This window comes from Rhinatrema bivittatum, chromosome 1 (genome assembly GCF_901001135.1).
Source record: "Rhinatrema bivittatum chromosome 1, aRhiBiv1.1, whole genome shotgun sequence".
Lineage (NCBI taxonomy): Eukaryota > Metazoa > Chordata > Amphibia > Gymnophiona > Rhinatrematidae > Rhinatrema > Rhinatrema bivittatum.
The window spans coordinates 522,337,035-522,362,193 of record NC_042615.1 but is presented as its reverse complement, the minus strand read 5'-3'; the positions used below and the strand labels follow the sequence as shown (position 1 = coordinate 522,362,193).

The 25,159-nt window shown below is 45.7% G+C and overlaps 1 protein-coding gene across 5 annotated transcripts in view; it reads left to right on the top strand.

The window, feature by feature from the left end:
* Positions 1-25,159, top strand: part of PIP5K1B (phosphatidylinositol-4-phosphate 5-kinase type 1 beta) — a 303,447-nt gene that overhangs the window by 190,632 nt on the left and 87,656 nt on the right. For all 5 annotated transcript variants that reach the window (XM_029612941.1, XM_029612950.1, XM_029612975.1 and 2 more), the window contains 2 exons: positions 426-578; positions 9,357-9,656. In XM_029612941.1, coding sequence (XP_029468801.1) covers positions 426-578; positions 9,357-9,656 — 453 coding nt within the window. The remainder of the gene's footprint in view (positions 1-425; positions 579-9,356; positions 9,657-25,159) is intronic.

Genomic DNA, 25,159 nt, shown 5'->3' with positions numbered 1-25,159 from the left:
TTAGTTAAGCTTCATTTTTCCCCTCAGCTTTCTTTATCTTGTTCTCTCTCGAGATTGCCATGGGCAAAGATGGTTAATCAGAAGAGTAATGCTGTGGCGCTCCCTACCCGATGCTTCTCCCCAGTTTCCTGAGTTAAAATGTGCGTTTGGCCGATGCCAAACGCACATTTTACAGTTTTTGATCATTTTTTAAACTTCCAATGTATGTGCATAACATTAGCTTACTACATCGGGAGTTAAAATAAATGTAACCTGAGCGTTAAAAATATGCGCACAGTTTTTAACGCTCAGCTTATTGCATCGGCCTGTTAAGTAGTGAGAGCAAATAAATGCACTTTTTTTTGGTAGGAGGGGGTGCTGGGCTGGGAGTGGGGGAATTGGCCAGGGGTTGTAAACAACTGAATTCTCTTTTGTCTTTCTTTTAGTACTCGATCTGCAGTGAGCCCCTAATAGAGTTATCCAACCCTGGTGCCAGCGGATCCTTATTTTTTGTAACTAGTGATGACGAGTTTATCATCAAAACAGTTCAACACAAGGAGGCCGAGTTCCTCCAGAAGCTGCTGCCGGGCTACTACATGGTGAGTGTCATAAAGTCACTGCTTATCCTGCTTTCTACAGAGGGACAGAGCCGTAGCCCGTCCATGTGGCACCTATGGCCCGGTGAAAACGTGCGCCCTCATCCAGAGCTCAGCATACGACACCACAAGCTGGGAGACTATTAAATGGAGGGGGCTTTGAGCTTTATTTTCACCCAACAGTTTCCTCCGGCTCAATCCAACCAAACCAGTTCAGAGATTCTGGCGCCAAGAGCCTTCATTCATAACTCCCGGGGATCTTTTTTCCCCCTCACAACTTTATTTACTCCAGTCATTGCAGTGTTGGTCCTGGGCTGAGGGCCATAAGAACATAAGAAAATGCCATACTGGGTCAGACCAAGGGTCCATCAAGCCCAGCATCCTGTTTCCAACAGTGGCCAATCCAGGCCATAAGAACCTGGCAAGTACCCAAAAACTAAGTCTATTCCATGTTACCATTGCTAATGGCAGTGGCTATTCTCTAAGGGGTAGATTTTCAAAAAGCGCGAATAGGCCTACTTTTGCTTGCGCATCAGACTCAAGCAAAAGTACGCCTGATTTTAGAAGATACGCGCGGAGCCGCGCGTATCCACTAAAATCCCTGGATCGGCGCGCGCAAGGCTATTGATTTTGTATAGCCGGCGCGCGCCGAGCCGCGCTGCCTACCCCGTTCCCTCCAAGGCCGCTCCGAAATCGGAGCGGCCTCGGAGGGAACTTTCCTTTGCCCTCCCCTCACCTTCCCCTCCCTTCCCCTACCTAACCCACCCGCCCGGCCCTGTCTAAACCCCCCCCTTCCCTTTGTCGGGGGATTTACGCCTCCCGGAGGGAGACGTAAATCCCCGCACGCCAGCGGGCCTCCTGCGCACCGGGCCGCGACCTGGGGGCGGGTACGGAGGGCGCGGCCACGCCCCCGGACCGCCCCGGGCCGTAGCCACGCCCCCGTACCCGCCCCCAAAACGCTGCCGACACGCCCCCGAAACGCCGCGATGACCGGGCCCCGCCCCCCCCCGACACGCCCCCGACACGCCCCCCTCCAAGAACCCCGGGACTTACGCGAGTCCCGGGGCTCTGCGCGCGCCGGGAGGCCTATGTAAAATAGGCTTCCCGGCGCGCAGGGCCCTGCTCGCGTAAATCCGCCCGGTTTTGCGCGGATTTACGCGAGCAGGGCTCTGAAAATCCGCCCCTAAGTGAACTTAATAGCAGGTAATGGACTTCTCCTCCAAGAACTTATCCAATCCTTTTTTAAACACAGCTATACTAACTGCACTAACCACATTCTCTGGCAACAAATTCCAGAGTTTAATTGTGCGTTGGGTAAAAAAGAACTTTCTCCGATTAGTTTTAAATGTGCCCCATGCTAACTTCATGGAGTGCCCCCTAGTCTTTCTACTATCCGAAAGAGTAAATAACCGATTCACATCTACCCGTTCTAGACCTCTCATGATTTTAAACACCTCTATCATATCCCCCCTCAGTCGTCTCTTCTCCAAGCTGAAAAGTCCTAACCTCTTTAGTCTTTCCTCATAGGGGAGATTCCCTAGAGAACCCTGCAGCCATGGACCCCAATCCAACTACTAGATATCATATCACCCTTCCTCACACACAATTAAAGATTATTTAGATTTTATATGAAAAAGGACATTCTGAGGTACAAATATCGCTAACAACATCTTTGTTATATTTACAAGCATTGCTGTGGTGTTAACTAGAAAACCCAGCAAAACAAGTAAAAGAAAAAAGGCACTTGGAATCAATATGGTATTAGGCCTATGGTAGCACATGTTAGGTGTTGGCTTGGCCTTCGGAAAGCCACGAGTAAACTGAATTACAATTACATTATACTAAACCTCCCATACCAAAACAACACTAATTGCCAGCATTCAATCCTACCTATCAAAAGACAACATTGCAAATATTACACCAGGCCCTAAACACCAATACATCTTCTGTTAGGAAAAAAGAACAAATCAGGCTGTTATAGAGCCCCACACAGAAACTACAACCTAGCAGAGCACCATACCTTGTTCACACATGCTGAACATAGACAGACCTTCACCAAATTCCTAATAGAGAGACCATAAAGTGAAAATAGAAACTTGCAGACAAAACGGAACTGGAAATCACAAGCCAGACTGCAGCGCAACTATGGAAAAACAGAAATACCACATTCCTCATAAAACATCAACTGATATAATCAAGAAACATACATCGTAATAAAATCATACTAATAAAAATTATAAATATTTCACAACAGCTGATGAATAGAACATCCAATAATTAAAAACTCATGGGGTAGATATTTAAAAGCTATTTAGACGGCTAAAGAGTTATCTGACTAGAATATAGTCAGTTAATTTGGGGGCATTCCAGGGGAGGAAAATAGGTGTAACTGGGAGGAACGGAGTTAGCTGATTAACTTAATCGGCTAACTCTAGCCGTGCCGTAGGGCTGGTCTAAAGTTAGCCAGCTTCACCTATCTGGCTATCTTTAAGATATCTGGGTATATTTAGTGGCGTTGCTGCATCGCTGAATATCCCAGTTAAGTTATCCAGATAACTTAATTAGCTGCTTAGTAGCTGAATACAAACCCCTCATAGCTCTATCCATTTTCAAAAGTCAATAAAATATTTCAAAACAGATGAAACATCAAATATTACCCAATAATTAAAACTAAGGATAAAAGAAATCCTTTGCTATACATACCTGTGAAATTTTGATTTCCAGATGACCTGAGATTGTCATGGATTAGCAGGGATATGGGAGAGAGTTGTTGCATACAAACTTTCTCCATGCTTTCTCTCACACATGCTCAATCATACACACACACACACATAGGTTTTCTTTCACAAGCTCATATGCACTCTCACACATGCTCAATCATATATACACACACCACAGTTTGCTCTCTCTCTCATGCTCATACACACACACATACTCGTTCAGTCTCACATGATAAACGAAGCCCGAAACCCGCCACAATCCTTCAAATTTAATTAATTGCGACCCCCACCCTCCCGACCATCCATTGCTCCTACCATGTGGCAGGGGCCAACCAATGGCACCGATAGCCCCTGTCACATGGTAAGGGCAAAGGGCCATCAGCGCCATTTTGATTAGTGACAGCCGACGGCCCGAGAGGGGAAGATCGCTCCTGGGATCCCGCTGGACCACCAGGGACTTTCGGTACATCTTGGGGGGAGTCAGGCAAATCTTGGGGGGGTGGGTTGGGAGGATGGGGGTTGCAATTAATTACATTTGAAGGGTTGGGGTGGATTTGGGGGATTTTTTTTTTTGTTTTTTTTAATGTGCTCTTTCTCCCCCCTACCCCCCGAAAATGATAAGAAAACCACACAAACTTTTGTGGGTTTTCTTATCGTTTCATCGCCCCTGAAACGCGACGAAATAGGAAATATCATTTCTATTTACTATTTCGTCACAAACGAATGCATATCCCTAATACACATACAGGCCGATTCAGTACGGTGCACTCAGGCCAAGTGCATCGTTAGCCCCTATTTGGACGCGCGTTTTCCACGCACTATTATTACACCTTATACAGTAAGGGGTAATAGCGCATGGAAAACGCGCGTCCAACCCCCTCGAAACTAATAGCACACTCAACATGCAAATGCATGTTGATGAGCCTGTTAGTCCCGTGCGATAAAGAAAGTAAAATGTGCAGCAAGCCGCACATTTTACTCTCAGAAATTAACGCCTGCCCAAAGGTAGGGGTTAATTTCCCAGCACTGGGAAAGTGTACAGAAAAGCAGAAAAAACTGCTTTTCTGTATACCCTCAATATCATAGCGATGTTAAGTCGGAGGTCCCAAAAAAAAAAAAAAAAAATCTGCCCGCGGGTTGGAAGACGGACACTCAATTTTGCCGGTGTCCGTTTTCCGAACCCGTGGCTGTCAGCGGGTTCGACAACCAACGCCGGTAAAATTAAGCATCGGCTGTCAAACCCGCTGACAGCCGCTGCTTCTGCCAATAAGGAGGCGCTAGGGACACGCTAGTGTCCCTAGCGCCTCCTTTTTACTGCGGGCCCTTATTTGCATACAAAATTGCGCGCCCAGGAGAGTGGCCTGGGCGTGAGTTGGGAGAGTGGGCGCTCACCTCAGAGCGCCGGTTCTCCCGCGCATTTTACTGAATCGGCCCAATACATACTTATTCACTCTCTCATGCTGAACTATGCACAAACATACATATGCTCTTTCAGTCTCTTTCATATGCTGTCACACACACACTCTCAAACTCTCTCACACATGCTGAATCATACACACATATGCTCATACCTCTCACATGCTCAGTCATACACATACACACTTAGACTCTCCCTCACATGCTCACACACACACACACACTCAGACCAAGGGTCCATCAAGCCTAGCATCCTGTTTCCAACAGTGGCCAATCCAGGCTACAAGTACCTGCAAGTACCCAAAAACTAAGTATATCCCATGCTATTGATGCTAGTAATAGCAGTGGCTCATACCTCTCTCTCTATCACATGCTCAGTCATACACACACGCATACTTATAGGCTCTCCCTTACATGCTCAGTCATACACACACACATAGGCTCTCTCACATGCTCAATAATATATGCTCATACCTCTCTCTCTCAGATGCTCAGTCATACACACACTCACTGGCTGTCCCTCACATGCTCAATCATACACATACATGCTCTCTCTCATGCTCAATCACATACACACATAGGCTGTCCCTCACAAGCTCATAGCTCTCGCTCACAAGCTCAATCATATACGCTCATATCTCTCTCTCACATGCTCAATCATATACACACACACTCATAGGCTCTCCTTCACATGCTCAATCATACATACACACACAGGCTGTCTCTCATAAGCTCATACCTGTCTCACATGCTCAATCAGATACACACATGCTCATGCCTCTCTCTTGTATGCTCAATCATAAACACATACACACTCATTCCTCTAGCTCACATTCTCAGTCAGACACACACACACTCTCATAGACTCTCTCTCTCTCCCATCTAGCCTCCAGGTATGCTGGGGAGAGAGGCCAATGCTTCTTGGTATCGCGCAGGCCACAGTGGTGCTGTTCACTGAGGCCCTGCTGGGCGCGCTGCTTTTCACTGCTTGGTGAGGAAAGGGAGGAGGAAAAGACCAATGCGTTTTGCGGCACTGGGGCTGCGTTGCTCTGGACTACTGGAGCTGGGGGAGGGATGGTGAATAGAGGTGTCAGGAGAGTGAGATGCGCTGCTCTTTTCTGCCAGGGGAGGGAGGAGGAGGTTGCAGGTTGATCGTTTTCATGCAAGGGCACCCCTACTGGATAGTGCCTATGGCTGAGGCCACAGGCTAGCTACAGCTCTGCAGAGGGGCCAACATTTTGCACTCTGAATTTCTGTCCATAATCAAGTAATGGGCAGGTTTAGGGCTCATGATCTAGGATGGGAGATTTTCGGATCCTTTCTAATACTTTTTAGCTAGGCTCATTATCACAGTATGTTTTATTCTCAGGCTGTGTCATTTAATTAAGATTTTGTTACATCCTTCAACAATCAGACCAGCAGCCAGACTGAAAGTTGTTGTGGTCATATGGCTTCTCTCCTCCCCTGCGGCAATGCTTCCTCCCATCCTTGATCTCCTGCCAACTCAGAGCTGTGGCAGCACCTGATATTGAACTAGAAAGCAAGGGGGCAAAAGGTGTAAATGGAAAAGTCAATAGAGAAAGAGGAAGCCGAGTGTGACCATTAGTGCTTTGCTAATTGTGATAAGTGCTTTGATTTAATGCACACATTGTTTGCTGGCTATCTGGTATTAAAAAAAAAAGTTTTGTGATCAAATGGATGCTTAATTAAGTCAGCATTCCACTAGCCTCCATTAATTGAGGGGGCAAGCTTATCATTATGAGGGCAATTTTCAAACTCTGCATTTTGGGACAAAGCCCACAAATGTTGTCCCAATTTTCAAAGGGAGAATAAGCAGATTCTTTTGCTTTGAAATTTATGTAGGTACACGGTACCCATGGACATTTTGCACACACTTCTTCTGCAGATAAACTTTTAAGAAAAGTGTTGCATTAGATTTGAAAATGGAATCTATGTGTGCAGTTTTCCTCTCCCAACCAAAACACGCCCAACAGGAATGCCTGTTCTTAATGTGGCTAAAAGTAAGAACATAAAACTTGTTATACTGGGTCAGACCAAGGGTCTATCAAGCCCAGTATCCTATTTCCAAAAGTGGCCAAGCCATGTCACAAGGTCCTGGCAGGATCCCAAGGAGCAGATGTTAGGTTTTGAAGGTTTCGTGGACCCTTGGCCAGAGGTGGGGGTTGACGCTACCTGAGGAGTTGGGCCCCCCACAGGTTCCTCACTGTCGGGATGCGAGGTTGACTGGAAACAAGGTGACTGGACCACAGCTGTGGCCCAGGAGAGAGGAGGAGAACTGCCTGCGTCACGGCCACGTGATCGCAGGTGCCTGCACTGAGCAGTAGTGCGGAGTGCCTCCGAGGAGCAGGGACAGAGAGAGTCATTTCAATGGTATACAGTACTAGGCAGGTCTGGAGAGAGTAGATACCAGAGGAAGGATCTCCAATGCAGAAGCGCGCTGGGCAGGCCACAAGGAACGGGGAGTACGGAGACAGGACCCCTGATGTAGTAGCGTTGAGACTGCCCCGAGGAGCAGGGAGGCGTGGAGACAGGGTCTCTGTATAATGACGCTAAGGCTGCCCCGAGGAGCAGGGAGCATAGAGACAGGATCTCTGGTGTAGCAATGCCGAAGCTACCCCGAGGAACGGGGAAGCGTGGAGACAGGATCTCTGACGTAGCAGCACTGAGGCTACCCCGAGGAGCGGGGAAGTGTGGAGGCAGGACCTCTGGAATGGAAGCGCAGGCCCCTGAGGAGCAGGTACCCAGAGCCAGAGTCCCAAACAGAGTGTAGAGATCCAAGATAGGAAATGCGGGTCCGGAGGACAGGAACAAGCACCAGAATAGCTCAGGGAACTCATTGCCAAGTCGGTTAGCGTAGGCCAAAGGATGTACTTAAATATCTCAGGCTAGTGATGTCATCAGCCCGGGACAAACCTGGAGTTCCCGCCATTGGTCCTTTAAAGGAAGAACAGATGGTGCGTGCGTGCGCCTAGGGAGGCCCAGAGTCAGAGTGTGGGTCGGCGGCATCTCAGCCGCTACGTGGGGCAAGGAGATGCAGGTGGAACGCGGCGGCAGCCGCTGGCCACAGCCACGAGTTCACCCAGAGTGGAGGGCCAGGCAAGACATGATGTAAGTCGGGTAGGCCGCGGCCAACTGTCATAACAACAGATAGATTCCAAACTGCTTATCCCAGGGATAAGCAATGGATATTCCCCAAGACTACCTGGTTAATAACAGTTTATGGACTTTTCCTCCAGGAACTTGTGCACACCTTTTCTAAACCCAGCTATGTTAACGGCCTTTACCACTTAAGAATTGCCATGATGAGTCAGACCAAGGTCCATCGAGCCTTGCATTCTTTCTCTGATAGTGGCCAATCCGGGTCGTAAATACCTGGCATTGCTACTTGTTCTGGCAATGAATTCCACAGCTTAATTGTGCATTGAATGAAAAAGTGTTTTCTCTGATTTGTTTTAAATGTGTTATTTAGTAACTTCAAGGGGTGTCCCCTAGGATTTTTATTTTTTGAAAGAGTAAATAACCGATTTTCATTACCCATTTCATTCCCCTTATTACTTTATAGATCTCTCTCATATCTCCCCTCAGCCATCTCTTCTCCAGGCTGAACAGCCCTAACCTTTTTAGCCTTTCTTCATAGGGTAGCCGTTCCATCCCCTTTATCATTTTGGTCGCCCTTCTCTGTATCTTTTCCATTTCCACTGTATCTTTTTTTGAGATGCGGTGACCAGAATTGCTCACGTATGGTGGAACACTACATGTGCCTTTGGCCATATTGAGGGAGGGCAATGTTCGGATGGCCAATTTGTGCATATACGGGTCAGCTTTATGGGGGCTGTGCACATAAAATCGAGATGTATGCACACGTTGCCTTTGTGCATAGTAATTGAAGCTTCAGAAGGTCATAAGTATATGCATACTAACTATTTCACACGTTCTTCTGTGCGAGTATAAAAGAGGAAGCAGGGTTGAGAAGTACGCGCACAAGAAAGTATTTTGTAAGCAACTTAACCTGCACAAATTTACCCCTCCTGCTTGAGTGGCGGAAATGAAATTGCACTTCTCTTTTGTCTGCACTTTCTGGGTGAGGTGTTCAGGGTGAAGCACTGGGGGAATTAGTGGAAGTCTGTTTGAACTGATGGAAGGGGTCAGTGACCTGGTGATTAAAAGTACGCACACAAGTAATTTCATAAGCGGAGTATGTGCGCACGTTATAAAATACCTGCCTCCGCACATAAACGAAGGGTTATTTCATGCACAGGTTATTGTTATTTCCCATGACAAATGTGTCCACCGTGTGCTTGTATAAAATAGGCATATAAACTATGCATTAGAAAAATGGACACCTACTGAAACATAGGTGTGTACTTTCGGGGTGGAAATACGTAATATTTTATAAAGTGTGAGACTGCTACTACACAGTTTATAAAATTCAGCCTTAACTTTAAATGCACTGACTTACATACACTGCTGAAAATGACTCTCTTAAATCACTGTTTACACATGTAAATGGCTTTGAAAATTGTCTTCCTCATATATCTTTATATATATATATATAGAGAGAGAGACATATCTATTGAGTAGCTTGCACACTCATTACTGTCTACTTGTTTTGCTTCTGTTTTAGAATTTAAACCAGAATCCCAGGACTCTTTTGCCAAAATTCTATGGACTGTACTGTTTTCAGTCTGGGGGCATCAACATTCGGCTTGTGGTGATGAACAATGTCCTGCCACGCTCCCTGAAAATGCACTACAAGTACGACTTGAAGGGCTCCACCTACAAGCGCCGGGCCTGCAGGAAAGAGCGGGAGAAATCCTGCCCCACCTTCAAGGACTTGGATTTTTTGCAGGACATGCATGAAGGATTATACTTCGACCTGGAAATGTACAACGCGCTGATGAAGACTCTACAGCGGGACTGTCGTGTAAGTAGTACCAAAAAAAATAAATAAATAAGTCCAGAGAAATTCAAGTGCTTACTGCGAGTTGGTGAAGTGGAATCACTGAATATTAAATAGTAAGAAAACAACACATAAAACGTGACCTGTTAAATAAGAAACATCTGTACTTGTACTTGTGGTAGTCTTTGTTCTGGAGGCGTGCCAGGTGTGTAAATAAACTCGCAGCTTGTTTGTGATCCCAGAGCTTTGTGACTTTGGAAACGGTGTAAGAAGCTTTTAACCTGTTTTAAGAGAGCAAAATTCAGTTTGCGTGCCTACTATAAAGGCTGCTAAGATGCTTTCTGGGAACCGTTCGCCGATAGGAAACCTTGTCATACAAAATGGTTTAGCTGTAACGTGGAGAGCAACCGTGCAGCCAGAAGAGGAGGCCGTGCCTACTGGGGGGGAGGTTAGACCTTTCCCATTTTTTTTTTTGCAAGCCAGCGCCCCACTCTCTGTTTTTCAACTCTTTGGAAAGATTTGGCGTAAGAAAGCAGCGGCGGGCCATGGTTTCCGGGAGCACTTCTCACTGCTTGCCTTCTGAGCCTGCCAAGTCTTGTCAGTGGAAAATGAATGGCAGCTATTGTTTTGGGCAGCGTTGCGTGCCCGTGAAAGCGGGCGACCTAATATTCAGCTGTGCGCACGGCGTGAAAGCGGAGCTCTGAGGGAGTCCATTGTGCTCCCTGCCCTGCCGCCGGCTGACAGGAAACCGCCTCAGCGGCAGCTCCCCCTCCCTGCTGCGGTCAGAGGGTTAATTGAACTGCGGGAGCCGTCAGGTTGGAAGGCAAAGGTGACTTGCAGGAAAGAGCGAGAACTCGGAGACAGAGTGTGCCAGTTTGTAAAGTGCACCGCTGAGTAACTTGCGTCTGATTCTCCTATATACACACGCAGTAATGAATTTTGTAATGTTTACTCAGGCTATTGCAAGTTTTGCATCTGGTTTGTTGTCAGGTGCTGGCTTTACTGGAACTAGGATTAAATATTTCAAGAGATTTCAATTGGATTTATGGCTGTGAACTATAATATTGTTTTTTTGCCAGTTCTGGGCCAAAGGTGCTAGATATGAGAGGGCTAATTATTTAGCCCACTGTCCCTTATGGTCTAGTAGTTAGGAGTCCTAGTTTTCATAGAAGCGGTCTGGGTTCAACTCCAGTATAGGAATTTTTACTCTTCTCAGTACTCTTACACAACAACCAAACTGAGGAAAAATAATGGAAACCTTTAAATTAATTCTTGCTTTTTATCTAAAAAAAAAAAAAAAATGAAGGCAGAATGGAAACTGTCCAGAGGAAGGTGACCAAAATGATGTGGGGTCTGTTTCAGAAGACCTATGAGGAAAGGCTGAAGGATCTAAGTATGCACACCCTGAAAGAGAGGAGGTGCAGGGGAGATTTGTTATAGATCTTCAGATATCTTATAAGTAATTAAGTATCAACAATGTAGAATGAGGAGTGATGATTTGAAACTGCAGGGGGGACGACTAAGAACCAATATCAGGAAATATTTCTTCACAGAGAGGGTGAATGCCCTAGAAGAGGAAATAAAGATGATAACAGTTAATGAATTCAAAAGAGCATGGGAAAAACACTGCAGATTCCTAAAGAATTAAAGAAAGGGATGGTGGTGTAACATTTCAGCATGGGGGTAACCTGCACGGAGCGGCAGTTACTACCCTTAACAGAAAGCATGGGAGTAGCCTGCATGGAGCGGCAGTTGCCACCTTTAATGCATGGGGATAGCCTGCACGGAACGGCAGTTACTACCATAAGCAAATTGCTGGGCAGACTAGATGGACCATTTGGTCTTTTTCTGCCGTCACTGCTATGTTACTTTGGCATTCTTTTACAGGCACATAACAAAGCAAATTCAGTTGGAACATTTGAGCCTTTGATTACAGGAAGAATAAAAACATCTTCAAGGCCCTTAGCAGCATGAGACAAACTCTGCAGAGTGCACACAGGAACATAGGAAGTAAACTCTGAATATGTGCTAAGGTTCAGCTTTGGCACATCTTACAAGAGGGGGGAGGGGTGGAACAAGAGCATCAAAAGCAGAGAAGAGTATAGTATTATAAAAATAAACTGTCTCATCAACAGAATCTGATAAGGCTGTAGAGGAGAGCAGAGATGAGACAGCACTGGAGAGGATGTCTGGTAGTGACTGGATGAGATTGTGGGGAAGGATGGTTAAGTGTGAAGGTTAGAGAGGAAAAGAAGAACAGAGGTGGTGAAGCCTGAGAGAGTGCAGTTGGAAGAAAGGACCAGGTCAAGCATGCTGGTGAGTGAAAACAGTACATAGTTTGAACTTGCATGAAGAGGTAAAGGTGAGGAACTTTGAGGCAAAAGAATCATGTCATCATCAACATGGAGATTAAAGTCCCCAAGATTAAGGGTAGGAGAAAATGTTTCCTATCAGGCCGATACAGTACAGTGCGCTCCAGCGGAGCGCACTGTACTGATAACCAGCATTTGGACGCGCGTTTTTGACGCGCTAGCTTTACCCCTTATTCAGTAAGAGGTAATAGCGCGTCGAAAACGCGCGTCCAAACCCCCCCCCCCCCAGACTAATAGCGCCCGCAACATGCAAATGCATGTTGATGGCCCTATTAGTCATTCCTGCGCGATACAGTAAGTAAAATGTGCAACCAAGCTGCACATTTTACTTTAAGAAATTAGCGCCTACCCAAAGGTAGGCGTTAATTTCTGCCGGTGCCGGGGAAGTGCACAGAAAAGCAGTAAAAACTGCTTTTCTGTGCACCCTCCGACTTAATATCATGGCAATATTAAGTCGGAGGCCCCAAAAGTTAAAAAAAAGTTAAAAATAAAAAAATTTAAAATGAGCCCACGGCTCACGGGTTGAAAACCGGAAGCTCAATTTTGCCGGTGTCCGGTTTCCGAACCCGTGGCTGTCAGCGGGTTTGAGAACCGATGCCAGCAAAATTGAGCATCGGCTGTCAAACTCGCTGACAGCCGCCGCCTCCATCAAAAAAGAGGTGCTAGGGACTTGCTAGTGTCCCTAGCACCTCTTTTTACTGCGGGCCCTAATTTAAATAAATTAAGTTACTGAATCGCGCGCACAGGAGCCCGCTCTCCTGCGTGGTTTACTGTATCGGCCCGATAAAGAGGGAAAGCCAGGAATCAACAAAGAAAGTGAGGGAAGCTTGTCTGGGGGATGATAGATGACAGCTACCCAGAGTGAAAATAGGTTGAAAAGACCAATGGAGTGGGCTTTCAACAAAGAAAAGGAGTGAGCTTGAGGTGGAAAGTGAGGTTGAAATCTTCAGGAGTGTAGATGCCTGACACCACTGCTACCGAACCAAGAGGGAATTTGAGAAGAAGCTTGCCAGATAGGCAAACACTAATAATAATAAAATATTTTTCAAGTACATTTGAAACAAAAAAGTTTGTGAGGTAGTCACTTGTCTGCTAGATGATGGTGGAGCAGGGGAAACAAAAGGTATTGGATTCTGAAGACAGCCAATGCTGGGCCCCGACTTTTATGGTCTGGGGTACTGATATGCTGACATTGGTCGTCAAAGTGGAGAGCGATGTTGCAGTTGTGTCTAAATCATCAAGGCTAATTGGCTAAGGATAGTAATCACTCATGCCTTCTGGTTAAGGGTACTTACTGCCATTCCGTACAGGTTAGCCCCATGCACCCTTTTCTTCATTATCATTCTCAAGCTGCCAAATCCTCATCCAATTTTCAAGCTTTCTTAGATCAGTTTTTATTCTCTCTACTCTTTCAGGTGTATCCACTCTGTTGCAGATCTTCGTATCATCTGCAAATAGACAAACTTTACCTTCTATCCCTTCTGCAATGTCACTCACAAAGATATTGAACAGAACTGGTCCCAAAACCGATCCCTGTGGCACTCCGGTTAACACCGTTCTTGCTTCAGAGTAGGTTCCATTTACCATTACACACTGTCTCCTGTCAGTGAGCCAGTTTGCAATCCATGCCAATACCTTGGCACCTACTCCCAAGCTTCTCATTTTGTTCACTAATCTCCTATGTGGGACCATATCAAAAAATTTCCTGAAATCCAAGTCAATCACATCTAGTGCTCTTCCTCGATCCAATTCTCTAGTCACCGAATCAAAAAAAATCAATCAGTTTTGTCTTTCAGCACCTTCCCCTGGTGAAGTCATGCTGCCTTGGGTCTAGTATCCTATTGGTTGTCCTTCAGTAGAGTCTCCATTAATTTTCCCACCACTGAGGTGAAGCTAACCTGCCTGTAGTTTCCAACCTCCTCTCTGCTTCCACTCTTGTGAAGCAGGACAACCACTGCCCTCCAATCTCACGGCACCACTCTCATGTCCAGGAATCTATTGAACAGATTTTTCATCAGACCAGCCACCACATCTCTGAGCTTCCTCAGTATCCTGGGATGTACCTCATCTGGCCCGATGGCCTTGTCTACTTTCAGTTTTCCTAGCTCTTCTCATACATTCTCTTCTGTAAATGGAATTTCGTTTATACCACCCCATCTGTGTTCTTATCAACCAGCAACAGCCCTTCTTCAGGGTCTTAATTAGTGAACTTTGAACTGAATTATTTATTTAATATTTCTACCATTTCTTCATCTCTCTTCACAAATTGCTACTCGTCACCTTTCAATTTCACTGTACCACTTCTGACTTTCTCCTTTCTCTGATATAGCTGAAAAATGTTTGTCACCTCACTTTTCCTCTTTGGCAATTCTTTCTTCCATTTGACCTTTTGCTTTCTTGATTTCTTTCTTTATCTCCCTCAGTTTCACTAGGTTTTCACTGTTTCTCTTTTTTGGGATCCTTTATACTTCTTGGACGCTGTTCTTTTTGCCTTTATTTTTTCATCCATTTCTTTTAAGAAGCAGATTGGTTTCTTATTCCTTTTACTTTTGTTTACTTTTCTTTGTTTATTTTGTTGCCTTTGCAATAGCTCGTTTTAATTTGGCCCACTGTTGTTCTACTTCCCCCATTTTCTCCCAGTCTTCTAGTTCTTCCTCCAGGTATGTCCCCATTTTAACAAAGTCCATGTTTTTGAAATTCAAAATTTGGCTCTTTGTGTGACTTCTCTGTGTCCTATTTGTGATATCAAACCATACCATTTGATGATAACTGGTGCTCAGGTGGGCTCCCACCCAGAGATTAGAGACATTATCCCCATTAGTGAGCACCAGGTCAAGTATCATACCCTCCCTCTTGAGTTCCATTATCATTTGTTTGAGCGGCCCCTTGAAGGACATCTACTAACTCTCTGCTTCTCATAGATTCCACAAAAGGGATTCTCCAGCCTATATCTGGCATATTAAAATATCCAATGAATACCACTTCTCCCTTCTTTTCCACTTTTTGGATGTCTTTGACCAGATTTCAGAGAAGCTATTCTTAAAAATAAAATCACTGTCCATGTACAGTATATCTATATATGGATTAATGGAGAAGTGTCAATATGGTTTTAGCAGAGGGAAGCCTTGCCTTACCAATATTTTAGATTTTTTTGAAGGTGTAAATAAACATGTAGATAAAGGAGAACTGGTTAATACAGAAGGCATTTGACAAAGTGCTTTATGAGAGAACCCTCAATAAATTAAAAAGTAATGGGATAGAAGACTGTGTCCTGTTGTTATTGATTACTGGTTGAAAGACAGGAAACAGTGAGTAGGTCTAAATTGTCAGTTTTCCAGATGGTCATTAATGGAGTACCACAGAGATTGGTACTGGAACCCGTGCCGTTTAACTTATTCATAAATGATCTGGAAAAGGGGACAAGTGAGGTGATGACATTTCCAGATAACACAAAATTATTCAAAGTTGTTAAAACAGCAGTGGATTGCAAGTAACTGTAGAAGGACTTTGTGAGATTAGGAGGCTGGGCAGCTGAATGGCAGACGAAATTTAATGCTTACTGCTGGACTTTTGGCAAGTCTTGTGGGGGTCAGGAGGCCCCCCAAGCTGGCCAAAAGTCCCTGGGGGTCCAACGGGGGTCCCGGAGCGACCTCCTGCACGCCGGCCGTCCAATGCCAGTACTCAAAATGGCGCAGATAGCCTTTGCCCATATTATGTCACAGGGGCTGACCAATGGCACCGGTAACCCCTGTGACAAAGGCTATCGGCACCATGATGAAACCGGCACCGAGGGTGTGAGTGCAGGGGATGGCTCCCGGACCCCCCGCTGGGCCACCAGGGAGTTTTGGTAAGTCTTGGGGGGGTTCAGGAGGGTGGGGGGTTTGTTTAAATTTTTATTTAGGTGGCCGTATAATTTGGCGAAGATTCGTGTATTCGTGGGGAATCGCGATACGTTTTGCTTCCCCACGAACACTACGAATAGTGCAATATACGTTGCGGATCGCCAAAACGGCGAAAACGAATGCACACCCCTAGCAGTTTTCTGCTGTGTATTTTCAAAGAGAAACAACCTAGGTGTGCAGCAGTGCATGGCTCCACAGCTTTCCTAAAAAATGCAGCACTTTCCCTCTGTTATTATTTGTAAGGGTTTTGGGTGGATCCCTGGACCTGTGGCAGGTGACCATGCCCACGGGGGAAGTCCCATGAGGGACCACAGGTCAGGCTCAGCGTAGGAGACACACACACACACTAGTTCTTTTATTATACTGGAATGGTGAACTACCCGAGGTGGCAGTAGAGAGCAGGAATGTAGCCTGGCTGGGCTTGTAGTCCCTCAGGCTCTGGGACAGCGATCCCACGATGGCTGTGCTGTAATAGAGAGAACTGATATTGTGAGTAGTAGCAGGATATGCAGAGTTCAGGAATAGAGCCTCGATGGTAATGTACTCACGCAGCGGTCTCTCAGTGAGGAGCATAGGAGCTGGAGTATAGGCAGGCCCTCGAGGAGCGAGAACCTGGTTCCAGGGAATAGCTCTGAGAGATAGAGATGGTAACTCACAGATGTTATAGCCAGCGGTGTCTTCCTGGCAGAAGTGGAGTCCAAGTAGCGAGTTCAGGAACATGGGCCCTCAAGGAGCGAGTACCGGTTCCAGACTGCGACCTGAAAGATAAAAAGAGAGAGAGGCCCCCGAGGAGCAGGTACCCCAAATAGAGTGGATCCAAAGGAGGCAGAGTTGCAAGGTACGGAGAGCGAATCCCATCCGTTAGGAAACCTTTGCTAACTCGATTAGCTAACAATCGCATAGGCCTTTTGTATCCTGGATGCGTGATGTCATCACAGGGGGACGCCCCTGAGGTTCGCGCCACTGAAGGTACTTGAGGGAGGGCCGTGCGGCGCGCGTACCCTAAGGCAGCTGGACAGCATGGCGGGAGGCAGCGCCCAAGCCGGTCCGGGGACGCCAGAGAGGACGGCAGGCAGACGCCACGGCAGCCAAACGTCCGTCAACCACAGGAGGAGTCGCCAGAGAGGTAAGGAGGACGGAGTGGAGACATCGGGCAGCGACAGTCGTAACACCCTCCACTTGGGGCAGGGCTGCTTGTGAGCAGGAAAGGAGTGACATACTAGGTGCACAGATTCAATGTTGTGATCCTGATTACTTCACCAGTGCAACCACTGGTTCTATTAGGAATAATATATTATATATATATATATCTATCTATACTAATAAACGAAGCTTGACCGACGTGCCGCAAATGCGCAGTAGAGAGCAGCTCTACTGCGCATGCGCGCACATCGGCCAGAGCAGGCAGCGGCAGCGAGCAGTAGCCGCGGCGGCGACGACGAGCAGTAGCCGCAGCGGCGACGCGCGCGTGCGAGAGGCAGGGAGGAGCAATAGTGGCGGCGACGCGCGCGCGTACGAGAGAGAGAGGCAGGGAGGAGCAGTAGCGGCGGCAGCGTGCGAGAGGCAGGGAGGAGCAGTAACGGTGGCGGCGCGCGCGCGGGAGGGACACCCCCTGTCTGCCGGTTGTGGATGAGCTGGGAGGAGAGTGAGCTGAGGGGAGGTGGGAGAGAGTGAGGTGGGAGGGGAGGGGAGGGAGAGAGTGAGGTGGGAGGGGAGGGGGAGAGAGTGAGGTGGGAGGGGAGGGGGAGAGAGTGGGAGCGGAGGGGAGAGGAGGGGAGAGAGTGGGAGGGGGAGGGGAGAGAGAGAGTGAGGTGGGGAGAGAGGGAGTGAGGTGGGGAGGGGAGGGGGAGAGAGTGAGGTGGGAGGGGAGGGAGAGAGTGAGGTGGGGAGGGAGTGAGGTGGGGAGGTGGGGGGAGAGAGGGGAGGAGGGAGGGAGGAGAGAGAGAGGGAGGTGGGGGGAGGGAAGAGAGAGAGGGAGGTGGGGGGAGGTGAGAGGGAGGGAGGAGAGAGAGAGGGAGGTGTGGGGGGAGGTGAGAGAGAGAGAGAGAGAGAGGTGGGGGGAGGGAGTGGAAAGGAAATGGACCAAAAAAAAAATTTTAATGTAGCCCGTTGTTACGGGTTTAACGGCTTGTATATATATATTATATATATATATATATATATATATATATATATATATATATAATTAGCAGCCAGCACCCTCTTCAGGTTTTCTAGACTGTTCCCTTTGCAGCCCATGGGAGGGAGGGATTCTTAGTTATCATATAATAGTGACACCTAATGGTCAGATTTAGGGACCATGACTGCAGGGTTCTGAAATCAGGGGCCCCCTGCCAAGAATGCACGCTGCAAAGACTGGACTAAGTGATTTGAGAGGGGATGTAAAATAGAGGAAATATTCTTAGGTGCAAATAGGCCAAGTCCGATTGAGCTGGAAACCCGGAAGGAACAAGAGGAGGCTTCTAGGCCAAAAAGAAATAAAATATATTAGGATGGAAAAGAAAGAAGTATTCGTAATAAGACTAGAAGTGAAAATTATGTAATCTAAACCTGCACAAGAAACTAGCACTATTCTAGCACTGCTGCTGTAAAACCTGAATCCATTCAGACAATTATGGGCCCAGTATTCAAAGATATCTGGTTATTTAAGTTATCCAGATATTACTTATCTGGATAACTTAAGAAGCGATGTTCAGCTGCAAGGCTATGCTGCCAAATATAACCGGATATGTTCTAGTTATCCGGATAAGTTCTATTCGGATAACTTTAGACCTGCTATCGAGCAGGTCTAATTTATTCAATTAACTTAGCTGTTTAAGGCTGAATATAGGCACTTATCTGGTTAAGATAATTGGATAAGTAGTGCCACCCTGATCTGCCAATTGACTATCCATTTATCTGCTTAACCGGATAAGTGACTTATCTAGTTAAGTGGCAGCCACTGAACATAACTGGAAATTCAGCAGCCACCACTTAACCAGATAAGTCCTACATATCTGACTAAGTACCATTTCAATATTGGCCTCTTTGTTTTTTCCAAGTGTTTATATGATTCTGTCTTATTTTCTGTCAGTAATGGACTTGGACCGAGGGGTAGCTTGAGTGCAACTTAAGGAGGTGGGGCTTGGCCTTCTCTGATATATAGGCTGCTTTGTGATACTCTTTATTGGACCAGCATAAAAATTATTCAGAGATATTGCATTGGAGCTTAAGAAACCATATCTGAAGAAGGCATCTGGGAAGCTTATCATCTTAAATTTTCAGTCTATAATCAGGTTGAATTAGCCATTACACATGGGTGATGTCATCTGGCAGCACCAAATGGACTCGTCTTCCAATCTAGTAGAGGTTTGAGCTCTGCTGAGCATGTGCAAGAGTTCTGGCACGAGTCTTGCCTTTTGAGCATCCTCAATCATTTTTTGTCCAAGCACAGCATGGTCTCTGTCGCCTTTCCTCTAATTTTTCTGTAAAAATACTTGAAACCACTTTCAGTTCAATGTTTTTTCTTCTTTTTGTTCTTAAGTTGCATTGCTGTCCCAACAGCACTTTTCAGTACTACCAAAAAACAAAACAGTAACATACCAATGACTTGTGGCCTTCTCTTCTATTTATCTTATTTATTTATAAAAATGTATAGCCCTTACTTATATGGAGTCATTTGCAGCGGCTCACAAATGATAATATACGTAATTAAAATACAAAAATAAATAAAATTGGACAGTCTTAAATAAACCAATACATTACAGAAGTTTACAGAAATTTATAAGAAAAAAAACTGCATAGGTGACAACTTATATATCTTCTACCGTGTTCAGACAGAAGAAGATACCAGCTATGATGAGAAGTTTCAAAAGCTGTATCTGTGGGAAAATTATATCCCTTGCTAATGGGCACGAACTGTGATACTAGTGCCTTTGCCTGGAGCAAGACCATAAGAACTGCTATGCCTGTGGATGGATGTCCCCCACACTCACAGAGGTCCAGGGCACTTTGCATCGAGGAACTGCATAAATCTCTCTGTGGACGCAGTAGGTCCTTGTCCTGCAGTGCAGCCTCATTGGCCTCTCTGGGAAAAGTGTTGAGCAGGAACTCATCAAAAACTCCCCTGACCCCTGCCCGGCTACATGTTATGTTCTCTCAACGCTCTGACCAATGCTGGAGACAATGTGGCCAGGTGGGCTCCTTCATCCATATTTGGTGGTCCTGCCCCATCGTGACTGTATTTTGGAATACAGTGTTTGCCTGGTTGCGGGCTGTGCTGGACACGGATCTCCTTCCCGGACCTTCACAGGTCTTGCTGAACTTGCCTTGTGAGGACATGGACAAATTCCGGCAAGTCTTTATTACTCAGGTGTTTATTGCAGCCCGCTGTGAAATTGCCAAAGCCTGGAAAAAACCGGACTTACCTTCTCTGTCGGTGGTGATTCATAGACTGCATATGTGTCATCGTATGGAACACCTCACTGCGTTGCGCAGGGATAGGGTCGCCAAATTTCAACGTATATGGGACCCCCTTTCTTAAGTGGCTTCACAGCCAATCTATCTAAGGTATACATGGAGTGGAGTTTGGGTGGTCTATACCATATGACCTGGCTTTACCCCAGGGATTATACCTCGATTATACCTCACACCTACTTATTAGTGGACTGGATATCTCTGACCGTACAAGTTATAGTTCATGTTTTATATTATTTTGTTGATTTCTCATATGGGATCCATTTGGATTTTATTGGAATGCTATGGAGAAGGGACGGGGGTGGGAAGGGAAGGGGACAGAGGGGCTTGGGGACTGTTTGATGAAAACTGTATTGGTCTCATTATATTCTTTTGGTTTGCTATCTGTTTAATGTGATCAATAACATTTTATATACAAAAAAAAACAAACTCCCCTGTCCACTCAGGCTAAAGCAATGGCGTCGAGTTCCACCAGCCACCCTGCATCGAAGTTGAAATGGCCTCAATCCCTAGAGCCATCACGGCCTGTATTGAAGAAGCACACGCATTCTAAGTGGGGTGAATCGGCGCCATCATCATCAATGTGGCTATCATCGGTGCTGTCAGCGCCAACAATATCAGCAATGCATGGTGCACCAATGTTTGTGATGCATCTTCCGTTGATGCAGTTGACTCATGGCACATCAAGGTGCTTGATGCAGGATGCGCTGAGACACCTGACACACAACCCACCAATGCACTTGGCGCATGGAACTCCAATGCACATGACACACCAATGCCTTCAATGCATGATGCACTTGATGCATGATGCTCCAATGTCTTGAAAGCTTGTGGTTTTGATGCATTCCATCACATCTGCCCTGTGGTCACATGGTGCACAGGATTTTATATATCACAATCCTGCAATGAACAGTGCTCGTGTAACTATCACAACAGGGGTCCACAGCGTGGTACTCACAGCGACTGAAGACAAGTAGCAGTTCCATAGAAAGCCTCGGGAAGCGAGGCAGGCAGGAGTTTGGGTGAAAGGCCCTCCGAGGAGCAGATAGCCAAGAGATGAGGAAGGGCCCCCGAGGAGCGGGTACCCGGTAGTCTCACACAACGGAAGCAGGAACCGGAACAACGCTGAAGAGACTAGGTAGATACAGCAAGTGAACTCGTTGCCAAGTCACCGGCTGTTTGGGCTGGCGAGTTTAAGTATCGAAGTTGAGCGATGTCATCTGATGGGGACGCCACCGAGGTTCCTGCCATGATGTGGTTAAAGCAGGTCGGGAAGCACGCACGCCTAGGGAACTCTGAGGGTAAGATGGCAGTTGACAGTGTCCATGCTGCTCAGGTAGGCCCGGGAACGGAGGCCGGAAGGCCGATGGTAGCTGGCAGAGGCCGCGAGTTCGCCCAACGGAGCCAAAGCAATAGAAAGAGAGGTGAGCGGCAGCGGTCACAGCCGTCTGCAGTCGTGGAGCATAACAGAAACACTTGCTATTTTTCCTGGTCACATCCCGCAAAGGCGCTCATTTTCTCTTGCAGGTTTCCAGCATTTTCTCTGCTGGAAACCTGCACAGCCAGATTTGTAGCAGATATCTCTGTAGTCACCAGCTGTTGGGTTTTTCAAAGATTTGTTCTTGCCAGTCCCCTCCCAGTTCTGAAACTCAATCTCTACCTCAGCAATAGGGACACAACATTCCATTTTAGTGCAGGAGTGATCTTTGATGTGATGTGTAATGTCAGGATGCTGAAGGATTGTTTTTCAGAGACTAAGATTATAGATTAAATATTAAAGGTGTTTTTTAAACTTATTCTTACCCTTTTTATTAGTTTAGAAGAGTAATAAAACATCTCAAGAGAAGTGTAATAGTGGTACTACTTCAGCATGTTCTGCAAACCTTGAAGACATTCAGCTTTGTCTTGCACCTCTCAATTTTCTCTAAGCCTCTGGTCATGTTTGTACTACTGTCTTTACTATATTGTGCTTTTATGTACAGATTTAAGTTTCTAAATTCTAAACAGTTATGCTTTGAAACATGCTGATTGTTATTCTAATTTTTTGGAGGTTTTGTTTTGAGATTTATCTCATGGTATGGATGTGGCATAAAGTGTGCATAAAACTCAGTCATCTTGAAACTGCGATTCACCTGCCAATTCCTTCCCACTATCTGACTATATATATATATATATATATATATATATATATATATATATATATATATATATACATACACACATAGCTTTTAGTGGCCTCTTTAGACTTAAGGGTCCCACCGTGCATACTACCACACAGACACACACATACACTGCACATACATACATACATACATACATACATACACTGACATATGGACACATACATATACAGAACTGTTACGCTGTGCCTGTCAAGAGCAGTGTTTCTCAACCTCTCCTAGAGGGTTTTCAGGATTGTCACAGTGAATATGCATGAGTTAGATTTGCATACCCTGGGTCTCCAATGTATGTAAATCTTATTTCATGCATATTTATTATGGATATCCTGAAAACCCAACAGGTAAGGTACACCTCCAGGAGAGGGTTGGGAAATACTTGTCAAGAGGTATTTCATTTGTTTACTTGTTTCATGTCTTCAGAATCAGTGACTAGGAATAGTATCAGATGTCAACATGGTACTCGTGGGACCTAAATTCCTTGCTTGTGTACTTAATTAGTGTGACATTCATTACCCTCATGTTCTGTGGCCAAGAGTATCAATTAGTAAAGCTTAGGACCAGCTGCTCACTTTCCAAATAAATGATTGTGCTTTCATGAATATTTATGAAGCCCTCAGTGGGCTGGCCAAAGAATTTGGAAATGTGTTCCTGTTTTGTCTATTAAACGAGGGGAGAGAGAAGCTAGCTGAGTCTCGTAAACATGGGATTGGTTCAGTCATCATTATGAAGAAGCACCATTTGGAAAACAAGATAACTAGCTAAAACATGATATAGATTTATTTATTTCTCTGCTTTAGTTTATAAACAGTCGTGCTGAGTTAACCCATATTTGATTAATCCAATAATATTGACCAGTCTTTCAGCATGTGTGCAGAGTTGTGTAGTTAATCAGAAATAAGAAAAAAAAATAAGAAAACAGAAGAAAATCTGAATTTAGAAATAGATGTATCTCATTATTAATTTCTCATTCCATTTACTTCATTCTTCAGATGTATTCTGCATTAACTGGCTACCTTCTCTTTTCTGATTTCAGAAGAAAAATGTGTAAATTTCCCAGCCTAACCCCAGCACATATGCTAAAATTTTGTGTGTGTGTCTAATTCTAAAGTGTGTAACCAAAATAATAACAATATTTTGCAGTGTCTTTCAAAACAGTGGTAGCTGTGCTCTGCTTTGATGAAAATCATTTAAAAAATGATATAATTGTGTTGTTCTGTGGGATGTGAGTCCTTGGGCCGCTGCTAAGTTGATATATCGTAGGGCATGTGAATATGGACCAGGTCCTAGCAGGTGGCAGCAGACACGCTTCAAGGCAGTCTTCTCTCTGGTCAGTCTCCTCCTACTTGGGTTGAGCCCGTAGGTTCTAGTGGCTGGCAGGACTTCTCTGGCGGTATGCAAGTGTTAGCAATCTGCTAAGGAGTTAGCAATCTGTTACCAATCTGCTAGGGAGTAGCAATCTGTTACCAATCTCTCCTCGAGATGGGAGGAGTTAGTAATCTGTTATGGAAACTGCTAAGGGGTTAGCAAACTGTTATTGATCTCCCCGCCCGAAGGGCGGTGCTAGCAATCTGATGTCACTCACCCCATCAGGAGGGAGGAGTTAGCGAACTGTTTTGGATCTACTCCCCAAACGGGAGGAGTTAACAATCTTGTATCGATTTGGCTGCTGAATACTCTTGTAGAGAGAAGAGCTATCATCTGTTATAGATAACCCCGCCAGGAGGAATAGTAATCTATTGTAAATCACTCCTTGAGAATAGAAAGATAACAATCTGTTAGTGATGTGACCGCCAGGGAGGCGGAGTAGTCTTCTGTAGAATGATGTTTCCCCAAGGAGAGGAGCTAGCGATATGTAATACTCCGTAGGCGTAGTTAGTAATCTGATGTGGAGTTGGCTCCCACAGAGTGACAGTCAGTATGATACCTGCTCTAGTAGTGTAAGAATAAACACTTAGTAGAAATGGTGAGTCCCTGGGCCGATGGTAGATGACAGCGCCCCCAGGAGAAGATCCTGAGAGGGACCACCAGCTAGGCTAGAGTATAAGACAAACACAGATAGTTCTTTATTAGACTGGAAGTTGAACCACCAGAGGTGGCAGCAGTGAGTTGATGTGCCCGGCAGGGCTGAAGTCCATCAGATACTGGAATTACGATCTCTGGGTTGCTGAGCTGTAGAGAGAGACTATAGGTAGTGAGTAGACAGGGTATACTGGATACACAACCAGTTGAAGATGGTACACTCACAATTGTAGATATCTGTAATGGCCTCTTATGCAACAGAGAGTCTTCAGTACATTCAGGATCAGGAGCCGTAGGTGAGCACTGGTTCTTATAGGCAGTCTGTAATAAGAACTCGCAATAGCTGTGTATGGAATGGCTTCTGGAATAGAAGAGAGTCTGTAAAGGGTTTTAGGAACATGGGCACTCATGGAGCGAGTACCGGTTCCTATCTGCAATCTGCAACAATAACTCACGATCTCCGTACCTGCGATAACATCTTAGACAGAAGGGAGTCTTCAGAGATTAGTAACATAGGCTCTCGTGGAGCGAGTACCGATTCCTATCTGCAATAGAACTCACAGTGTTCACGTCTGCAATCGCTTCAAGGCAGTGAGGGG